We start from the raw sequence: 23,558 nt of genomic DNA on the forward strand, positions 1-23,558 counted from the left end.
AATGAGAGTTCGTCCAATTGCTAGGAAAGGTCTTCCTAGAATGAGAGTTGCACTCTTGTGCTCCTCCATTTCCAGCACTACAAAGTCAGTTGGAAAGGCAAATGGCCCAACCTTGACAATCATGTCCTCAATTATGCCTGATGGATATTTAATAGAGCCATCAGCAAGTTGGAGGCATATCTGGGTTGGTTTGACTTCTTCAGTCAACCCAAGCTTTCTGATAGTGGATGCAGGTATTAGATTGATACTTGCTCCAAGGTCACACAGGGCTATCTTGGTGCAAGCACCTTCTAATGTGCATGGTATCATAAAGCTTCCTGGATCTTGAAGCTTTTCTGGTAAGCTTTTCAGAATGACTGCACTGCATTCTTCAGTGAGAAACACTTTTTCAGTTTCTCTCCAATCCTTCTTATGGCTTAAGATCTCTTTCATGAACTTAGCATAAGATGGTATTTGCTCAAGTGCCTCTGCAAACGGAATCTTTATTTCAAGAGTCCTTAGATAGTCTGCAAAGCGGGCAAATTGCTTATCCTATTCCGCTTGGCGGAGTTTCTGTGGATAAGGCATCTTGGCTTTATACTCTTCAACCTTAGTTGCTGCAGGTTTATTCCTTACAGAGGTGGTTGGAGAAGCCTTTTTAGAGGGGTTACTATCAGCACTCTCAGGTGTCTGGTTCCCCTTTTGCGTTTGAACGCCAGGATTGGGTGGAAAATGGGCGTTTAACGCCAACTTTTCCCCCTTTTCTGGCGTTTGAACGCCAGAACTGGGCAGGAAATGGGCGTTTAACGCCAGCTTTCCCTCCTTTTCTAGCGTTTGAATGCCAATAGTATTCCTCTCTGGGCTCTTACTGTCCTCAGAGGGATTTTGGATAGTGGTTTGGCTATCCTCTGTCAATTGTTCCTTTACTGACTTTTTGCTACTTTGAGCAGTGTTATTCAGTGTCTTCCCACTCCTCAGTTGAACTGCTTGGCATTCTTCTGTTATCTGTTTAGATAGCTGCTGTTTTGCCTGATTCAACTGTGATTCCATGTTCTTGTTAGCAATTTTAGTCTCTTGGAGCATCTCTTTAAATTCTGCTAACTGTTTTGTCATCAGGTGTAATTGTTGAGTAAGCTCAACCATCTGTTCTTGAGGATTAGGATCAGTGGCTAATGCCATAACTTCTTCTTTTGTAGAGGACTCATGGCTAGAGTACAAATGTTGATTTCTAGCAACAGTATTTATAAGCTCTTGAGCCTCTTCAATAGTCTTCCTCATATGTATAGATCCACCAGCTGAGTGGTCTAGAGACATCTGAGCTTTTTCTGTAAGCCCATAGTAAAAGATGTCCAACTGCACCCACTCTGAAAACATTTCTGAGGGGCATTTTCTCAGCATACCTCTATACCTCTCCCAGGCATTGTAAAGGGATTCATTATCCTCTTGTTTAAAGCCTTGGATGTCCAGCCTTAGCTGTGTCATCCTTTTTGGAGGGTAAAAGTGATTCAGGAATTTGTCTGATAATTGTTTCCATGTCTTTATGCTTGCTGTAGGTTGATTATTCAACCACTTCTTAGCTTGATCTCTTACAGCAAATGGAAACAGTAATAATCTGTAGACATCCTGATTCACCTCTTTATCACGTACTGTGTCAGCAATTTGTAAGAACTGTGCCAGAAACTCAGTAGGTTCTTCCTGTGGAAGACCGGAATACTGGCAATTTTGCTGCACCATGATAATGAGTTGAGGGTTTAGCTCAAAGCTGCTTGCTTTGATGGGAGGTATACAGATGCTACTCCCATATGCAGCTGTAATGGGGTTGGCATATGACTCCAGAGTCCTTTTGGACTGTTCATTCCCATTTATGTCCATATTGGAGAAAAGGAAATTGATGTGAATAGTAATCAAGATATATATGTATATATATTTTTTTGAAAAGAGGAAAGATAAAAACAACAAAGAGACACCAAACTTAAAATTTTTCAGAAAATCAAACATGAATTTTCAAAATTTTAAAGAAAAAACACAAAGAAGACACCAAACTTAGAATTTTTAAAGATCCAAAAGGGACTAAGGACATGCAAATTCGAAAATTAAAAGAAAAACAAAAGCATGCAATTGACACCAAACTTAAAATATGAAATTATACTTAAATAAAAGACTCTAAACCAACAAAAACAAAACGGTCCTAATCTAAGCAACAAGATAAGCCGTCAGTTGTCCAAACTCGAACAATCCCCGGCAACGGCGCCAAAAACTTGGTGCACGAAATTGCAATGACACTTTGCAATCCCGCACAACTAACCAGCAAGTGCACTGGGTCGTCCAAGTAATACCTTACGTGAGTAAGGGTCGATCCCACGGAGATTGTCGGCTTGAAGCAAGCTATGGTTACCTTGTAACTCTTAGTCAGGATAGCAAAGATTATCAGGATTGATTGTAAAAAGCAAAAGAACATAAAACAGGTACTTGAATTGCAGTGATGGAGAATAGGTTGAGGTTTTGGAGATGCTCTGTCTTCTGAACCTCTGCTTTCCTACTGTCTTCTTCTTCAAACACGCAAGGCTCCTTCCATGGCAAGCTGTATGTAGGGTTTCACCGTTGTCAATGGCTACCTCCCATCCTCTCAGTGGAAATGTTCAACGCACCCTGTCACGGCACGGCTATCCAACTGTCGGTTCTCGATCATGTCGGAATAGAATCTAGTGATTCTTTTGTGTCTGTCACTAACGCCCCACAATCGCAAGTTTGAAGCTCGTCACAGTCATTCAATCATTGAATCCTACTCAGAATACCACAGACAAGGTTTAGACCTTCCGGATTCTCTTGAATGCCACCATCAATTATAGCTTATACCACGAAGATTCTGATTAAGGAATCCAAGAGATATCTACTCAATCTAAGGTAGAACGGAGGTGGTTGTCAGGCACGCGTTCATAGTTGAGAATATGATGAGTGTCACGGATCATCACATTCATCCGGGTTAAGAACAAGTGATATCTTAGAACGGAAGCAAGCATGATTGTATAAGAAACAGTAGTAATTGCATTAATCCATCAAGACACAGCAGAGCTCCTCACCCCCAACCATGGGGTTTAGAGACTCATGCTGTAGAAGATACAATGAGAAACGTGTAAAGTGTCATGAGGTCCAGATACAATGTCAAAAGATCCTATTAATAGTGAACTAGTAACCTAGGGTTTACAGAAATGAGTAAATGACAGAAAAATCCACTTCCGGGCCTACTTGGTGTGTGCTTGGGCTGAGCATTGAAGTATTTTCGTGTAGAGACTCTTCCTGGAGTTAAACGCCAGCTTTTATGCCAGTTTGGGCGTTTAACTCCAATTTTTATGCCAGTTCCAGCGTTAAACGCTGGGAATTTTGAAGCTGATTTGCAACGCCGTTTTGGGCCATCAAATCTCGGGCAAAGTATGGACTATTATACATTGCTGGAAAGCCCAGGATGTCTACTTTCCAACGCCGTTGAGAGCGCGCCAATTGGGCTTCTGTAGTTCCAGAAAATAAACATCGAGTGCAGGGAGGTCAGAATCCAACAGCATCTGCAGTCCTTTTCCGTCACTGAATCAGATTTTTGCTCAGGTCCCTCAATTTCAGCCAGAAAATACCTGAAATCACAGTAAAACACACAAACTCATAGTAAAGTCCAGAAAAGTGAATTTTAATTAAAAACTAATAAAAATATACTAAAAACTAACTAAATCATACTAAAAACATACTAAAAACAATGCCAAAAAGCGTATAAATTATCCGCTCATCAATGAGCGATTTGGAAATCCACGCGTATGCACGCATGGTTCGCATGCGTAGATTGAGGATTAACGTTCATAAGAAATGAACGCTACGTTCATTTGGAGCGAACACCTGCGATACTTTCAGAGTGTGAATTCGATGATGGGTATCGACGCGCACGCTTGCATGACGCGCACGCGTCCATATGACAAGTGTGGTGATGGCACTACAAGAAAAATACCCATTCAGCCACACTTTTTTTAAGCTACATTTGAAAAGCGTAGCCTATTCATAGAATAGGCTACGCTTTTCTCTGTGTTGCCTTTTTATAAGAGAAAAGGATACACAATTGTGGCATCATTTAAAAAGTGTAGCCTTAGGTATTATAGAAATCACTTATAAAGCGTAGCCGTAGATTGATACCTATGGATTCACTTTTCGTATCAAAGGGAACGCTTTTAGAGAGTAGCCTATATATTAAGTTTTGGGTACATTTTAAAAGTGATGCCTAATGTATCTAGAACTAAAAACTTAATACTTGTAAATTTTTTCCCTCTTAACACTTAAATTTTTTTCCTCTTAACTTTTTATCCAGTTCACACTTAGTGAAAATTTTCCCTGCAAGAGAAGAAAACCATTTCACTTTCACCTTTCACAAAGAAAAACCCTCAGCTCACAAAGAAAACCATTTCACCCTTTTAGAAGAAAACCCTCATCGTCATCACCCTCAGCTCCTCATCGATCACCCTCAGCTCCCTCGTCATCACCGTTAGAAAACCCTCCTGCATCCCGAATCGAAGCTAACCACTGACCCCCACTCACCACTCACCGCCACACACCACCCACCACTAACCACTAACTATCGCTCGAAGCTAAGTCGCCCTCTTGCACTGATCGTAGCGCGCCACCCAGACCGTTCATCTACCTTTGTAGTCTCTGCTCTCACCATCACTGGTCACCATCGTCGTATCTGCGCTCACCGTCGCCGCTCAACCAAGTTGTCTCTGCTCTCACTGTTGCATCTCACTCTTGTTGTCTCTGTGCCGACGGTCGCCGGGCGCCTAGCATCATCGTTCTCTCTGCTCACCATCATCGAGAAGGTGTGTATAGATTTTCATTTGGTTCTGAAATTGGAGGTTTAGGGTTCCGATTTAGGGTTTTTAATTTGGGGGTTTTGTACACTAATTGCCTGTTATCCGTGAAATCTGAAGTTTGGTTTAGTTCAAGTGATTCAGTTGTTGTTTACTGAAATCTGAATTGAGTAGAGGTTGCTTGTTGTTCTAAACCATACTTGTTTGGGTAATAGAAAAATGAAATGTAGTCACTGCCATCACATGGAACTAATTGGTTATGATTCTTTATTGCTTCCTTAATTGCCTCCGGTAAGACAAGGAAATCGAGATTTCTTAATATATTTCTGTCACGAATAATTCTATAAATCAAGGTTTCTTCTGTATAGAAAAAATCATTGAATAGTTCTTCTGCATAGAAATTAAAAGTAGTATATGGTTCTTTAATTAGAGGTCACAAGAGGGCAAAGTATATGGTTCTACTTGTATATGCATAGAGAGAAAGGGCTGAAACAGTTGATGGACAAAGATAGTGTGGTGCACAAAAAGGTGAAATAGATGAAGGATATGGCTGGAAAAGCTGTCCTTAATGGTGCTCTTCTTTGAATTCTGTTGAAGAACTAATTGAGGATATCGTAGGTAGCAATTTATAACTATTCTGTTGTGTTTCATGAATATAGTTTTCCTTTCTTAGAATCAATGAATAAATTAGTGTGATAGAGAATTTTCTGACTAATATGATATAAGTTAGAAATTAAATTATTGTAGTTGGTCTATCAATTTTTCTTGAACTGTTGCCAGATCTTTCTATTCCCATATGCTCTATTTTAATGTTGACTAAACCTCTATGATAGTGATGCTATTAGCATTAGCACTAAGTCATACTTATTATCATTAGTGGAAAATTACAAATTACAATTTTTTTTATCTTCGTGACCTACTTCCTTATATATACGTCTGCTGAATGGTGTTATCAAGTTTAAAAGCATTCAAACTGCATTAAACAGTTGAAAGAAAGATAAAAAAAAACTATGATACGAAATGCAACATAGTTAAGAAGTTATTAGATCTCTGCTTATCTGAGACAAAATCCTACTTAGTTTATTGAAATTCGATTGTTTTTAGGTTTTTTTATACTACAATATCTAGGAATATCAATATGTATCATTTATCCTTTTGTTCATGGTTGGTTTTTTCATTAGCTTATTCATTGATACTGAATCCTTGCCAGAAATATCATTTAATTTTTTTCCTTTAATAAAAACTCTCAACTTCTAATTCTAGTATCTTTAACATGCAATAGTTAGTTGTTGTTAAATTACTAAAATTCTGGGTCAGGTAAGGATCAGGATTCCTAAGATCACAGTATGATCTTTTGCAGAAGAATTACTAACTAGATCTTAATTTTGAATGAGTTCAACCATGGTAAGACTTTGACCTATTGAAGCTTAGTCCATTGTAAGACATGAAGCCACAATTTTTTGTAGTTTCCTAAGGAATGCTTGAGCACAATGTTGGTGGGTTTCGATTTGACCAGAGAGAGGTAGTTCATAGTTGCAAGATTGATCCTTGTGTTCAGAGAGTTTTATCAGTATGTTAAACTTGTGTTCCATGTGATTGTATTTGTATTTTTCTTACTTGTTTATTTTGAGTTTTTGACCTTAATTATGTGATGAATGTTGCAGGCAAGACGAGCTTTGAGGGCGTTGAGGGCAGTGGTGAGGCTGCAGGCTACATTTCGCGGAAGGCTAGCGAGGAAGCAAGCTGCTGTTACTCTAAAGTGCATGCAGGCTCTTGTTCGAGTTCAAGCTCGCGTCGCTAGGAATGTGAGGAACTCTCCAGAAGGGAAAGCCGTGCAGACACTATTAGATCAGTACCGCAACCAAGCTGATCCTATCAAGGAGGCTGAGGTATTGTAAAAGCTTTTCAAATTCCTCCCCCTAAAAAAGATTCTATAATGGAGAAAAATACTCATGTCATCCAAAGATATATACATAACACTCAAGTTAGTCCTACACTGATCTTAAATGTCATTGTAGTCTCTCTTTTTTGAAATTGATATAAATTTTTAGTTCTCTTAGACATCAATATGTATCATTGCCAACTTGCTCATTCTGGTAAACTTTTATTTTTTTAATTTTCCCCACTTAAATCACCTAAAGTGAAGATATTTCTGGTGCTTTTTCCAATTTTAATCTGTACCCCGTACTGGGTATTTCAATTTGATTAATTTATTTATTTTTCTTATATTAATATAATAATAATAATATTTTTTTTATTATGGTTATGAAATCTGGGTTCTGATTTTCTGATCTCCTGAAGGATATGTGTGTGTGAGTGTGGCTTTTTTCTGAATTACTTAAAATGCACAAGTGTTAGCTTGGATCTATGTCTTTTGGTTGGTCATCTTAATAAATGGGGTTGCTTGGTGGTTTAGTATTGAGGGTTGTTCTACCTGCTCTGTTTAACTGTTTTGAGGGTACGATTTATAATATTAGGAGTATGAGGGTGGTTGTTGTTCTGTCTTTGCTGAGGTTGATGGTGCACCTGTGTCACTTAATTAGGACATGTTGCTACAACACTATGCCATTGCCCATGTAATTTATCACACATTTCATGAAATATAACACAATTGATTACCTTGTTCTTGAAAGTTGGAGTCATCGATGCAAGAGTCCATGTCATCAAAACAAGATCCTTCAATTTTCACTCTTTATACTTGTCTGATTTTGTAGTCGATGGTTTTCCACCTTTTTTTAGCAAATTGAGATGAATTTTTTTCTTTTGAAAAATAATCTCCTAAAGATTGGCTCTGTACAGTGATGAGTATAGTTTTGTGCCATGTACTATCTAATTAAGATGCATGCCACATTATTATTGTGATAACAAATGATTATTATTTGTCTACTTTAACTTTAATCTTTGTTGATTGAGATTCAAGAAACTGCATGTAATTAAACAGGATTAGATTAAAGAGAGGTGGCATTTATTTCTTTGGTCTCTTTAATTATAGTAATAAAAAAAGTCAAAACCCAATGAAATTGAAAATGAATTGAATCTGAATTATTTGAATGAAAAAAGGAAACATTAAAATTCTCTCCGCTTAAAATTTCTTAATTCCTTCAAATTTGTGTGAAAAAATCAGCTTGCATAAAGTTAATTAGAACTGTTTCCCTAAAAATTACTATTATTACAACTCTTTTCATTATTATTAAAGAACATTCTTTGCCAACTGGATATATAGTTGCATTGCTTGGGTGCTCTGTTTTCCGAAAGAGCCATTCCCATTATGGAATAGCCAAACAAGGGTACACTAGTTATGAATATCATAAGCTATGTATATATATCATATTGATATAACATGCTGGAGTGGATCACAGAGCAGAAGAATATTAATTAATTAAAAAATTGGAGTGGTAAATATCACAGTTTTACACAATAATATTTTGTATTTTTACTTAATTAGATTGCCGTTATCTGTTAAATGATTTAATTGCTGTTGTTGCTGCTGGGTCCCAAATCTATTTGATTATATCAATTTAATTCTTTTTCAGATTCTTTTCACTATTCTTTTCCAGATTCTTTTCACTATTCTCTAAATGTATTTCATTGTCTGCTGCTGCTGCATGGATGACCCATGTGGTTTGCATGAATGGCTGCCAAGTTCATGGCTTACCAGTTACCAGGATAATATTTTGATTAGCTCATGACTTACCATTAAATCGTCTCACTTCTATTGACCTGAATTGAGTTTTGAGAAGCAAGATTGCTTCCTTTTATTTTTAGTTACTCAGTTACTCATGCTTTGGATTTGAATTTTGGGCTGTTATCAGATTGCTTTTATTTTCCAAATAAGTTACCGACCTGAATTGAGTTTTTTTTTATTTTTTTCCCCTTACATTTTAATTATATCAGTTTAGAATTTATGAAAATAAATCAAGAGTAAATAATATCATAGTCTAATCTCTTAGAATTTTACTTCGTAACAAACAGATTGAAGTTTTTGGTTAAAGCTCCCAAGTGAATTTTGTCAAAACATTGATCGTGTCATGGCAAGGTACAATGCATACTTTTTTTTTCACTTTATTATTATGCTATTAATTCATGTGTAGCTCCACTTTGATTGCTTTATTAGTTATGAAGTTGCAATTTAACTTATTATTTATGTACTATAAATTCTTTGTTTTCCTTAATTTGTTTTGCTTCAGCGAGTTTCTAGTAAAATGTTTAGAGAATTACTTCTAAAGATTAGGAACTATTTCCTAACCTAACTACAAGGCTATGAAGTCCGTTTCATAGCCCATGCCCCTTATATTTCATAACACCCTTCCTCCTCTACTCTTGTTATCTTCACTTTGCGACCCCTTATAAATTTTTTTCCAAAAAAATTTAATAATTATTGATTAGGTTTTGTGATATGCCGAAGGATTGGATGGATCTACCAAGGTATAGCGAAGAGTATATCAATGGTGTTATTAGTTTCTTAGAGTTTGCATACTCTGAGGGAGAACCGGACGGACAACAAATTCAATGTCCTTGTAAGAGGTGTTGTAACATTGAGTGGTATAGAAGAGATGTGGTATTTGACCATTTAGTAGCCGATGGATTTGTTAAGGGATATAGAACATGGATTAATCACGGGGAATGGACAATCCCGATGGTGGTTGATGATGACACGGATGATGAAGGTGCACGCGATGACATCGAAGGATTGCTTAATGATGCATTTGGAGATCATGCTGAGGGTGTTACTGTAGGTCCAAATGAAGAGGCTAAAAAGTTTTATAATTTAATAGATGGGGCAAGTCAGGAGTTATACCCGGGCTGCAAGAAATTTTCTACATTATCTTTTACCATCCGCCTGTACTTGTTAAAGTGTTTGCACGGTTGGAGCAATGCCTCCTTCACTTCCCTTCTTGAGCTATTGAAAGAGGCAATGCCTGAAATTAACATACCTCCATCTTTCCATAAGACGAAGGCTATGATAAGAGATTTAGGTCTGGATTATAAAAAAATTGATGCTTGTCCTAATGATTGCCTCCTGTATAGGAAAGAACTAAAGGATGAAACACAATGTCGTGTATGTGGAACATCTCGATATACTGAAAATTCTAGTGATAATAGCGAGAACCAACCTCACAAGAAAGGTCGTCCTATTCCTGCCAAGACTCTGAGATACTTTCCTATAATTCCAAGACTTCAGCGATTATTTATGTGCTCAAAAATGGCAGCTAGTCTGAGGTGGCATGATGAGGAGCGCGTTAAAGATGGGACGTTAAAGCATCCTGCTGATGGACTGGCATAGAAGTACTTTGATGAAATGAATGAAGATTTTGCAAAAGAATCATGCAATATTAGACAAGGCTTGTCAAGTGATGGGTTCAACCCATTTCGTAGCATGAATATTTCATGGAGCACGTGGCCCGTAATGTTGATGGTATACAACTTGCCTCCGTGGATGTGCATGAAACCTGAATATTGTATGCTTTCTTTGCTTATTCCTGGGCCACAATCACCTAGCAAAGATATTGACGTGTATCTACAACCATTGATGGAAGACTTGAAGTTGTTGTGGGAAATAGGGGTGGAAACTTATGATGCATCAAAGAATGAGACCTTTCAAATGCGGGCAGCTCTTTTGTTGACAATTAATGATTTTCCTGCGTATGCTATGTTGTCTGGGTGGAGTACAAAGGGAAAATTGGCTTGCCCTTGTTGCAACAAAAATACCTCTTCTCTACAACTAAAACATAGTCGGAAGACAGTTTATATGGACCATCGTGTCTTTTTACCCATGGATCATCCATGGAGAACCAATACAAGGTCTTTTAATGGGAAGCAAGAATTAAGATCCCCTCCACCTGTTATAGAAGGAACGGAAATTTTTGAGATGCTACAAAATGTTGAGAATGTTTTCGGGAAGAAGCAAAGTACATCTAATAGTTTCCCATGGAATTGGAAAAAAAGATCAATTTTCTTTGAATTGCCTTACTGGCACAAGAACCTGCTGCGTCATAACTTAGATGTCATGCACATAGAGAAGAACATACTTGACAGTATAATTGGAACTCTTTTGGATATCCCAGGCAAGACAAAGGATCATCTGAATGCTCGATATGACTTAAAAGATTTGGGGATCTGGAAAAATCTTCAACCAAAGGAGGTGAATAATGGCAAGAGAACAAAGTTGGCAAAGGCATGCTTTTCTATGACTGCTGCAGAGAAGTCAATTTTTTGTGGGGTTTTGAAAACAACAAAGCTACCTGATGGTAGTGCTTCGAATATATCACGGTGTGTACATCTAGCAGAAAGAAAAATTTCTGGGTATAAGACCCACGATGCTCATTTTTTGCTACACTACTTACTACCAATACCAATTAAAAGCATCCTTCCTGATCACGTGGCCATTCCGTTGATTCGACTAAGTTCCTTTTTTCGTCGCATATGCAAAAAGTTAATCACACTGGAAGAGATAGATCGACTGGAGTTAGAGATTGTGGAAACATTATGCCACCTTGAGAGGATCTTTCCCCCTAGTTTTTTTGACATAATGGTTCATCTTCCTATTCATTTAGCAAATGAGGTTAGATTGGGTGGTCCGGTGCAGTTTCATTGGATGTATCCTCCTGAAAGGTACATGTGTACATTAAAGTCGTATGTACGCAACAAAAGTCGCCCCGAAGGTTCTATTGCAGAGTCATATCTGGCTGAAGAGTGCTTAACTTTCTGCTCAAGATACTTGCATGGAGGTGTGCGAACAAGACTTAATAAGCAACCTCGGAATGATGATGATCCTAATGACGATGAAGTTTTGCCTTCAAAGTTGTTTTCTAACAAAGGTCGTTCGTTAGGCGTGGGAAATGGAGAACCAATTAATCTCGATGACATATCAAGTGCTCAAGCCCATGTATATGTATTATACAATTGTGAAGAAGTCGCAGATTATGTTAGGTAACTTAATATAACTTATGTTTATTCACTAAATCAAGTGCATTTAGATTTTTTCCGATTAAACATAACTATTATTAACTACAGAGAGCATGAGGATGAGGTTAACAATCAGCGGGGAACAAAATGGAGAAAAGCAAAAGTGCACAGTAGAACCTTCTCGCAGTGGTTTGAAACTCGGGCGAGGGATCCAGATGTGCCTGTTTGGCTAAAAGAATTATCTCGAGGTCCAAGCTCTGTTGCAAGAAGATTTTCTGGATATATAATTAATGGATATAGGTTTCACACTGTGGAGCGTGAGGCAAGGAGAAAAACACAAAATAGTGGTGTCACATTAACTGCTTTAACTTCAAGCTTTGCAAGTGCTAAAGATAAAAGTCCAATTCAAGACACTGTAGCTTATTATGGCAGGTTATTTGAGATAGTAGAGTTAGATTATTTTGGGCGTTTTAAGGTTGTATTGTTTCAGTGTGAGTGGTATGATGCTGAGAGAGACAAGTATGGTCTTACATTTGTTCAGTTCAATAAGAAATGCTACCAGAATGAACCTTTCATACTAGCATCTCAAGCACATCAGTGTTTTTATGTGCAAGATCCATATGAACATAACAAAAATTAAGTTATGGAAACTATCCCAAGAGACTTATTTAAAACAAATGACGAATCTGAGTCTGAGGCCAGTCAAACCTTCTATAGTGAACAACACGAGCATATAACAAGTCCTGCCATACCAGCTGATGATGGTGAACTTATTCTGGAGAGGAATGATCTACGACCTACAGTTATTGAAACGGTTCCCCAAGTGACTTCTGCCCAAGAATATGAGGCAGATTTCATTGGAGATTCTGATTCTGATGGGTCAGCCTAAGTAATTTATTGCTTAATATGTACATATGTATAACTAAGTTTTCTTCACCTTTTTATTTGTAAGTCATATTTTTGTTTTTATTTCTCATTTTGTTAGTGTTTCTTATAGGATATGTCATTTTATTGCTTATATTAACTCGAGTTAACTAATTTATTTGTGTAGGAATAAAGAATTTATTGATCTTAAAGCAACATCAAGTAAGAATTTGCTTCGACAATTTGAAGCCAAGAGACAAAGGATTGTAAATGAACGCAAGCAATATGTGATGCAAGGTGCAGCACGTAATGACAAGGAGGAAACTATGCCAAGGTTGGATGTAGTCGAAAGTCAAAAAGAGTTGAGTGCAACCAAAGGAGTGAAGAAGTGTACATCAAAGAAGCTGGATTTTACTCATTTACAAAGCACACTCAGTACAATCAACAAAAGGATGAATTTCACGCCTGAAACCCTGGAAGTACAGCCAAGCATTCCTGCGCAACAGCCAAAAAATAAAAAAAGAAAGAATCACTTGACTGTGGCTATGGCTGAGAAAAAGAAGCATGAAGTACAACATGATCCATTAACACAAGGCTTGAACAATTCTAAGCTTACAAAGGTGGGTGCAGATGAACTTAAAAGGAAGCTCGATGCAATTCGTAATATGAATAATAGTATGCCAACAACTGTAAGCCAAGATCGGAGTTGTGCAAATTCTACTCAGCCCACAATCAACCAAAGGCAGCAGCAGATTATTCAAGTCACACATGGTAGAACTCAAAAAAGGCAACATGACACTACTTTGCTGAGTTCAAACACTACCCCACAAGCTGAAGATTTAATGTCGGAGCAAGATGGATCAAGAAAGGAAAAGAGCAAGCCAAGGGTAAGGGCTACAACTATTGATGAATTTTTAAAAGAAAATGGGATAGATGTAGAAGTTGATGGACTAAGCTCTGAACTAAGTGATGATGTGGGAGATAGCTTTCCACTTGATGAAAATTATTATTCACATGTGATGGAGGACATTGATGATGACGAAGGTAATTTATTTCTATCATTTTTTATATTTTTTTGTAAATCATAATGCTTAATTTTTCAATTGGCATCACTAATTACTCCCTAATTTTCCCCCTACTGCATGAAACTAGGAGAGCCAAAGAAGAAGAAAACCCGGGGAAAAACAACTTGCAAAGAGATTTATGCAAGAACTATGGAACAGTGGGAAGAAGTTATTTTTGATATTGGACAGCCAGTAGGACCAACCGATCAAAGTGTGTCTAATTTAACTAGTTTCGTAGGAACAATTGGGAGAAATAAAAGATTTGTGAGTCTTTTGTACACTAGCTGGCATGCTGTAACTCCTAAAGCTAAGAAATTCATGTGGAACTATGTTAATGTAAGACTCTTCTATTATTATTAAATGTCGATTATTTTAAATATAGGAAGGTGCGTATAACACTGTTGATATCACGCAGACCAAGTTTATCCTCCCAGACAGTGGAGAAAAGTGGGTGATCCAAGCAATTCGGGATGCTTGGAAGCGGTTCAAGGGAAAGATTAAGCAGAAGCACTTTGTTCCCTTTGATACCATCGAAGATATGGTGAAAAATCGACCGACACAAGTTCCTGAAAGTCAATTCATAAAATTGATCTATTATTGGAGTCATCCTACAATCCAGGTAAAATAGTTGGTACTTTAATTGCAAATATATTATTGTTTGTTAAGACATAAGCAAAATAATGAAATTTCAATTGATAATGTTGGAATCTGTCCTCTCTCATGCTGTACAAACACATATCCATTCTGATGTAGGTTCTTGAACTGAATTGAATTTTTTTAGGATATATTGCTGCCAGTTCTATTCTGAACTTCTGAATTTCTGTATTTACAATTCTATTTTTGGCTACTTTGTTTGCTGTAATTTTAAGTTGCTGCAATTCTTTTTTCTATAGTTTTGTTTTGTGCAATTTTGTTTTCTGCAATTCTATTATGTGCAATTATACCTGTTACTATTCTGGTTGCTGTAATGTTGTTTGCCGAAGCATAATTTAATTATATTGTTCTCTGTTTCTATATGCTAACCCTTTATTCAATTATAGTCAATAAGTGAAAAAAATAAGAAACATAAAGAACAGCAAAAGTTTCCACATCGCATGGGGCCAATCAATTTCGGAAGAGTACGAGTGGCTCTGGTATACTTATTTCATATTTGTGCTGGGATTTGTTTAGTTAATTTTAGTTATGTTGTTATAGACTTACTTATTTAAGGCTTTATTTTATAGCGCGCGACAAAGGAAACAAATGAGGAACCAAAAAGGTTTGAAATGTTCCTTGCTACTCGAACAAGTCGAAAAAGGAAGGAAGTTGATCAGGAAACACAAGATGCAATTGTATGAGAATTCATTGAATTACTAATGATTATAAATCAAATTTAAGATACGGTAACTAATTCTATGTCAAATGTTTCTTTTAATTAGGATGAATTCCAAAACCGGCAAGCTGCTGGTGAAACAGATGAGGAAGCTTTTGAGTCTTTATTTGGAAAAGAACAACCAGGTCGGGTTAGGTGTTATGGAAGATCTATTACACGACGTGACTTAAAAAAGCATGCAGAAATTTCTGAACTCAAGCAACAACACCAGGAGGAAGTCACATCTTTGAAGGCTGAACTTGGAGACATGAAGGCCAAACAGCAGCACCAAGAGGCTGACCTTCATGGATTGCGAAACATGATTAAGTTACTAGTTCAGCGATCTGAACCTGGAATGAGGCCGGAAGAAATTGAAGCTTTGTTACAAGATGCCCAACACTCTCCAATTGATGCAAATAGCGCTCATGGATCAACACATATTCCAAACATAAATATGGTATGACTAGTTTTTTCTTATTCCCTAATATTTGTTTATATATTGTTAATTGTTAATTAGGATTTTGAGTTTAAAATTTTTATTTGTTAGAACTTAAGAGGATGCCATATCTTTTTAATTTGAACTGAAATTGAAGAAGATGGAAGCTGTGATTTGGTTTTTTGGTTTTATTTTTTCATTATGTAATTTTAATATTATTGTTATCAGGGTGAAAGCTGTAATTTTTCTGATTTTTCTGGTTTTTCTGATTTTTCTGGTTTTAGTTTTCTGATTTTTCTGATTTTAGTTCCCATTTAGTATGAAGTTGTATTAGTCCGTTTTTTAGTTGTCCTTTATGGTGATTTATAGTATCCCCCTGAATGTGATTGTTATTTTAAAGCAAAAGACTTTGGTGATATGAAAAGTGGAGTAGTTTCAATTATCCTATGCCTCTCGGATATTGTATGTGTTATTAATCTGTTAATTACTTTTTTCTTCTTGTACTTTTTCAAATTATAATTATTTTTCTATATAATTATGCAGGATAATTCTGAAGATGTGAATGAAGATTGAAATGCTTATCATGATGATTTTATTGACAAAGGTGGAAATTGAAAGATGTATGGTTGATGATGATGTCTTTTATTAGAAGCTAAGATACATTTATATGATATAATATTTTGATTTTTCCTAGTTTATTAGTAGTAAACTCTAAGTGCATTATATGAGTATACTTATTCTAGTTTGAGATGTATGAATGCTCAAAATTATGATCATTCCAATATTTTTGGTTCATTGTATACTTATATTTTGTTTCAGTATAATTTTTATTGTTTAAAGATTATTGTATGGTATTATTATATATATATATATATATATATATATATATATATATATATAAACAGAAATTTAAAAAAAAAAATGAGGGACAAAAGGCTACACTTATATAGAGTAGCTATAGGTATACTATTTGCTACATTTATAAAGTGATGCAGTAGCTCTGAAAAGTGTAGCCTATTCCTTAGAATTATGTTAACCATTAGTGCTGAAAAGCGTAGCCTTAGGTCCTGAACAGCATCACTTAAAAAGCGTACCCTATTCTCAAAGGCGAGAAGCGTAGCCTTTGCTACAGAAAAGCGTAGCCTTTGAGAATAGGTAACACTAGTATAGGCATCGCCTACAAAAGTGTCTCCGAAGCCTAAAAAGCGTAGCCTTTTCCTAAGGCATCATTTTTTTTGTTTTGGCTACACTTTTCAAGTGTACTTGAATTGGTGTTTTTCTTGTAGTTTGGGCGCAGACTGACGTTCGGATTAATTGATGGTAAAGAATTTCATAAAAATAATCACGTTGTAAGTATAGTTTCTAAACCAACAGAAAATCCTTTTGTACAAAAGTTTGGTTGTCACAAGTAACAAAACCCAATAAATTTATAAACCGAAGTATTCAAACCTTGGGTCGTCTTCTCAAGGAATTGCAGGGAGGTGTTTTTTATTATTGGTTATGGAAAACAATATTTTTGGGTTTTAAAAAGGTTGAACAAGAAAAGTGATTGCAAGAAATTAAATTAATAACTAATAAAGCTCTTGGGAAGGTATGAAAATTAGAAGTCCTATCCTAGTTATCCTTATCAATTGTGATGAGAATTGGCTTTTGCTCCCACTTGGTCAACCTCTAACTATAAAGGTATGTTAAGTGGATAAATCAATTTGATTCCTCAAGTCCTAGTCAATTCCTAAGAAAAGACTAGAGTTAGGGAAATTTAATTCAATCAGCAAGAATTCCAATTTTCAATCATTAGCTGAGTTTGATAACTCAAGAGTCTCTAATTACTCAACCAAAGCTAAGAGTGTAAAAAGATAAATTAAAATCATATATCTAAAATACCTCAAATTATATTAAATAGAAAGTTAGATTGAACATAAGAATCCATAAACCAAATTGGCAACATCAAGTAATCAACTAAAGTAATAGAATAAATAAAAGTAGAAGAAAACATAAAGAAAAGTAAAGGAATATTAAACCTGAAAATTGAGAAGTAGAAATACTAATCCTAAAAGAAATCCTAAATCCTAAAACCTAAGAGAGAGGAGAGAGCATCTCTCTCTAAAAACTACATCTAAACCTCAAATTGTGAATATGAAAGTTGTGTTAAGTATGGATGGATTCTCCCACTTTATAGCCTCTAATATGTGTTTTCTGGGCCGAAAACTGGATCAAAACGCGGTCCAAAATCGTTGGGGGCGAATTTTGCCACATGCAGGTCGCTGATTTTTCTGCAGAACGATGCGTCCGCGTGATTCACGCGTGCACGTCGTTTTTCTGTATGGGCACTATATAGAATTATATATCAAATCGAAGCTCCGGATGTTAGCTTTCCAATGCAATTAGAACCGCCTCATTTGAACCTCTGTAGCTCAACTTATGACCGTTTGATTGCGAAGACGTCAGGCTGGACAGCTTAGCAATTTCTTCAACTTCTTGTATTCCTTCCACTTTTGCATGCTTCCTTTCCATCCTCTAAGCCATTCCTGCCCTGTAATATCTGAAATCACTTAACACACATATCAAGGCATTGAATGGTAATAAGAGAGGATTAAACGTAGCAAATTTAAAGCACAAAGAAGCATGTTTTCAATTATAGCACAAAATCCGGAAGGAAAAAGTAAAACCATGCAAATAGTATGAATAAGTGGATAAATGATGACAAGTCATCATATACCCATTTTTCAAGCTAATTTCACTTGTTTTGTTAGCATTTATGCACTTTCTTGCATCCTAAGTAAGTGATTTAGAGTGAAAATGCATAACTTCTTTTAATCAGGCAACCACCATGAAATTAATGTTAAATCATGAGGTTTAAGCTAATTTTAATTGAATTTTAATTGATTTATAAGCCTCTTGAATTTAGTGATACTTTGAGTGGTTGTTTTGGTTTATTGTAGGTGAAGAAAAGAAAAAAAGAGAAAAGCGTGGCCTAAGAAAGCGTGACCCAAGGAGAAGGAAGCGTGGTCAAAGGAAGGAAAAGTGTGTCGCATGCAATGAGGGAGGCAAGCATTGCCCTCCACAAGGGCACACTGCCCTCTAGGAGGGCAACATAAGGGAACTAAGAAAGGAAGGCAACTCTGCCCTGCCCACTACAAGGGCAGAGCACAAATTTGTGCCTTGGAATCAAGAGGAATAAAATGTTGCCCTGCCCTCCACAAGGGCAGTATCGGGCTCACCAAGGAAGAAAATCAAAGGAAAATGTCTCCAAATGCTTGCCACAAGAGTTGAACACGGGACCATGAGGAAGCAAGGAACTAAGGTCCATTACCGTGCCAAGAAACCAAGGAAAATGATTGAGCGTGTGTTTCTGCCCAGATTCGAACACGGGACCTCATTTTGGAAACACTGCCCTGCCCTCCGCGAGGGCAGGGCAGCATTTTGTTGGTGCACAACTCTGGCGCACCAAGAAGTGAGTCTGGCGCACCAAATCAATACCCTGGCAGCACCAGCACGCACCACACACGATCCTGGCAGCACCACGTTTTTCTGCCCTGCCCTCCGCGAGGGCAGGGCAGCGTTTTGCGCACCAAGACTGCACCAAGCCGCACCAAGGAAGCACCAACACGCACCAAATCCTGCCCTGCCCTCCACAAGGGCAGGGCAGCCTCCTGGGAGCTACCATTTTGGGCCGAAAAATTCAATTAAAATTCCAATTGAATTCATTTCTTCACCAAATCAAAAGCCCATCCAAATCCCAATATCCAAGAATAGAAAGTGTATAAATAGGAGTTAGTTTGATGTAATTAGGACTTTTACTTTCACCTTTACTTTGAACTTTTAGCTTTGCTTTTGAATTTGGCACTTTCTTTGAGCTTTGAGCTTTTGCACTTTCCTTGAGAAATTTGACCGAGAGTTCAGAGAATTGGGGAGGAGAATTAATCTCTCTTCTTCCTCATTCTTGCCTGAGCACTTTTAATTTTCTTGTTTTGAGTTTTGGGTGTGAAGAGTTGAGGAAATTCTGTCTCAACCTCCATTCAAAATCTCTTCAATCACCTTCTGCATAATTGAATTCAATTTCAATTTCCTTTACTGCTTCTTCTTCTAATTCTTGTTAATTTCTTTGATTACTTGGATCTGGGAAGGTAATTGAGATCTAGGCTCTGCTACCTAGTCTCTTGAACCCTGAGATCCCAATTTCCTTTTGGTTCATCTGTGAACCTTGCTGCATTTTAATTTCAATTTCTGTTAGAATCATCATAGCTTCCAATTCAATTTCTGCCTTATTAATTGTGGCAATTCAATTTCTCTTTGTTTAGATTCTGCAATCCCAGTCCTCAAACCCCTTTTATATTCAAGCAATTTACATTCCTTGCAATTTAAGTTACTGCAATTTACATTTCTTGCACTTTAAGTTTCAGTCATTTACTTTCTTGTTCTTTAAGATTCTGCAAGTTTACTTTCCTGCTCTTTAATTTACTGCAATTTGCCCTTCCCCCTTTACATTTACTGTCATTTACTTCCTGTTAACCACAAATCACTCAACCAACACTTGATTCGCTTGACTAAACCAACCACTAAACTAAAATTGCTCAATCCTTCAATCCCTGTGGGATCGACCTCACTCATGTGAGTTATTATTACTTGATGCGACCCGGTACACTTGCCGGTGAGTTTTGTGTCGGATCGTTTTCCGCACATCAAGTTTTTGGCGCCGTTGCGGGGGATTGAAATAGATTGACAATGATTAAGTGAAGTGGAGGTCTAGATTAAGCACTTTTTCTTTTCTGTTTCTCTAACACACTAACTGTTTGAATTTTTGCTTAAACTAACTAAACCTCATTCTAGCAATAGATTGAAGTTTTATTGATTTTCTGGGTCTGTGTGTTTATTGTTCTGTGTTTGTATGTCAGGTACAGGAAGATCTTCCCCTATCCTCTCTGAAATTGGCCAAAGAACTCTTCGAAGAATAAGAAGAGCTGAAAGGGGAAAGAACGTTATTGGAGAGGAAGAATCTGAGGAGGAATTCCAAGAGATGGAAGGAGATCCCAACCAACCAGGAGAAGGAGCCAACAATAACCAACAACAACGCAGAGTCTTGGCTTCATACACATTTGCAAATGCTAGACACTGTGGGAGTAGCATTCTTCCTCCCAATGTCAATGCAAACAACTTTGAATTAAAGCCACAACTCATCACTTTGGTTCAAAACAACTGTTCCTTTGGAGGAGGACCATTGGAGGACCCAAATCAACACTTATCCACCTTCTTGAGGATTTGTGACACTGTTAAAACCAATGGTGTGCCCCCTGACAGTTACAAATTGTTGCTCTTTCCATTCTCTCTCAGAGACAAAGCCACTCAATGGCTAGAAACGTTCCCAAAGGAAAGCATCAACACTTGGGATGACTTGGTGAGCAAGTTCCTTGCCAAATTTTATCCCCCTCAAAGAATCTTAAGATTGAAGACAGAGGTGCAGACATTCACTCAAATGGAGGCTGAGAATTTATATGAAGCATGGGAAAGATACAAAGCTCTATTGAGAAAGTGTCCACCAGAGATGTTTACTGAATGGGATAAGTTGCAAAACTTCTATGAAGGACTCACTCTAAAAGCTCAAGAAGCACTTGATCATTCAGCTGGAGGCTCATTACAACTCATGAAAACCACAGAGGAAGCTCAAAACCTCATTGATATGGTGGCCAACAACCAATATTTCTTTGCTCATCAAAGACAACGCCAACCATCACAAAGAAGAGGAGTAATGGAGTTGGAAGGAGTGGATTCAATTCTAGCTCAGAACAAGATGATGCAGCAGCAGATTCAACAACAGTTTGAGCAAATGGCCAAAAGAATTGATGGATTGCAAGTGGCAGCAGTAAGCACCACAAGCCAACCACCAACCACTTGGGTGCAAAGTGAAGAAACTCAAAAGGAGCAACAGCAAGAGCAAGTCCAATACATGCACAACCAAAATCCTGGAACAAATGAAGTCTATGGGGATACTTACAATCCATATTGGAAGAACCATCCCAACCTCAGATGGGGAGACAACCACAATCAAAACCAACAATCATGGCAAAGAAACTCAAGTCAGAACAATTGGAAGAACACAAACCACAACCCCCAGCCAAACACTAACCAAAACACATACAGAAAACCACAAAACAACTACCCCAATTCTAACCATCACCTACCCAATAACCACCCAACTAACCAAGGCACTTACCATCATCCATCAACACCCCAAAATCAACCAATCTCACAAGATTCACAGAGGATCACTAATCTAGAGCTGCTCATGGAGAAAATGATGAAGAACTAAGAATTGACAACAAAGAACCAAGAAGCTTCCATGAAGAATCTAGAGAGGCAGATTGGACAAATCTCCAAACAGATTTCTGTTGAAAAACCATCAAGCTCACTACCAAGTGACACCATTCCCAACCCAAAGGAAGAATGCAAGGTCGTGCAACTAAGAAGTGGAAAAGTGTTATTGGATGGTAACCAAGGAACAACCAAGAACAATGACAATGAGCCAACAAAGAATAATGAAGCCATCAACAAGGACATGACAACTAAGAATGTTCCAGGAAAACTCACAGAAGAAAACAACAAACCACAAAATTTGAAGAAAGGGAAGCAAATCATGGAGGAACCAAACCCAAGACAACATCAAGAGGAGAAGAGCTCAACACCACCACTGCCTTATCCACAGAAATTCCACAAGGAAACAAAGGATCACCACTTCCACAAATTTCTTGAGACTTTCAAGAAGCTAGAAATCAACATACCTTTGGCTGAGGCATTAGAGCAAATGCCTCTGTATGCCAAGTTTCTAAAGGAGCTCATCAACAAGAAGAGAAGTTGGAATGAGAAGGAGACTGTAATGCTTAGTGAAGAATGCAGTGCACTCATCAGAAAGGGACTCCCTCCTAAGCTTGAAGATCCTGGAGGTTTCTTCCTACCCTGCACTATTGGAAACCTATTCATCAACAAGGGGATGTGTGATTTAGGAGCAAGCATAAATCTAATCCCATCTTCTTTAGTGAAAAAGCTTGGCATAGAGGAGGTGAAACCAATACAGATATCCTTGGAATTGGTGGATCAATCAGTAGTGTATCCTAAGGGGCTGATTGAGAACCTTTTAGTTAAGGTTGACAAGTTCATCTATCCGGCAGATTTTGTGATCTTGGATTCTTCAGAAAATGGAAATGACTCCATAATACTTGGTCGACCATTTTTGGCCACTGCTAGAGCCATTGTGGATATAGAACAGGGAGAGCTAACCCTCAGGATGCATGAGGAAAGCATCACCTTGAAAGTCTTTCCAGAATCACAAAGGAATGAAGAACCAAGCAAGACAAGTGGTGACTTCCTTCCAAAGCAAGCAACCGACAAAATAATAAAACAAGAGAGTGAGATTGTACAAGAAGAAAAAGGAAATCAAGAGGAAGCAGGGGTGATGAACAAGAAGGAAGGTATCACAACTCAAGTCACTGTCAAGAAAGAAAGATCAACAAGAAAGAAAAAGATGAAGAGTAAGAAAAAAGCTCACAAAGGGTGGAAGAACAAGAAAATCCCAACTGAAGGATTTTCTAAAGGTGACAAGGTGCAACTAGTGTATCAACAGCTGGGAACAAAGGATTATTACACTGTCAATCAAGTACTCTCTCTTGAGCACATTGAAATTGAGCATCAAGGAACACAGAGAAAGCTTACAGTGAGAGGTGACAAGTTGAGACATCACCAACATCAACCACCTTAAAGGGAGTTCAATGTCAAGCTAGTGACAATAAAAGAGCGCTTCATGGGAGGCAACCCATGATTTAAAATTTCTGTCTTCTCTTTAATAAGCTATGATTTCCTGAGTATGATTTTGAACTTTCATATTTGATAAATGCACATTTTAGAGCATAAGTCAGACTTCTAAGTTTGGTGTCCCTTAAGGCACACTTAATTTTTGCTTTTCAAAAAGAAAGGGAGTTATTCTTGGAACATATGCATAATTCTTTTTGATGAAGCATAGGATCAAACACTAAGTTGGTGTCTGCATGTGTAACAATGTTCAGAAGATCATTTCCCAATCATGGACTCAAAACCATACAAAAAAAAGGGAATCATACATCAAATTT

At 37.4% G+C, this 23,558-nt stretch overlaps 2 protein-coding genes across 2 annotated transcripts; both read left to right on the forward strand.

Moving 5' to 3' along the window:
- Window positions 1-9,216: 9,216 nt before the first annotated feature.
- On the forward strand, window positions 9,217-10,104 carry LOC130934230 (uncharacterized). Its single transcript, XM_057863818.1, has one exon. It carries the CDS (start codon window positions 9,217-9,219, stop codon window positions 10,102-10,104), a length of 888 nt encoding a protein of 295 aa, XP_057719801.1.
- Window positions 10,105-10,119: 15 nt separating this feature from the next.
- LOC130934231 (uncharacterized) lies at window positions 10,120-12,366 on the forward strand. Its single transcript, XM_057863819.1, has 2 exons — window positions 10,120-11,750; window positions 11,835-12,366. The coding sequence occupies exons 1-2, from the start codon at window positions 10,120-10,122 to the stop codon at window positions 12,364-12,366; spliced, it is 2,163 nt and encodes a 720-aa protein (XP_057719802.1).
- The last annotated feature ends 11,192 nt before the right edge of the window (window positions 12,367-23,558 follow it).

The sequence above is a fragment of the Arachis stenosperma genome, chromosome 6 (genome assembly GCF_014773155.1).
Source record: "Arachis stenosperma cultivar V10309 chromosome 6, arast.V10309.gnm1.PFL2, whole genome shotgun sequence".
In the NCBI taxonomy this organism is placed as follows: Eukaryota; Viridiplantae; Streptophyta; class Magnoliopsida; order Fabales; family Fabaceae; genus Arachis; species Arachis stenosperma.

Bases quoted from the DNA above. Each gene is read 5' to 3' on its own strand.
- LOC130934231 (XM_057863819.1), top strand. From the start codon at position 10,120: ATGAATGAAGATTTTGCAAAAGAATCATGCAATATTAGACAAGGCTTG. The intron at 11,751-11,834 runs GTAACTTAATAT...TATTAACTACAG, and splicing joins GAAGTCGCAGATTATGTTAG to AGAGCATGAGGATGAGGTTA.
- LOC130934230 (XM_057863818.1), top strand. From the start codon at position 9,217: ATGCCGAAGGATTGGATGGATCTACCAAGGTATAGCGAAGAGTATATC.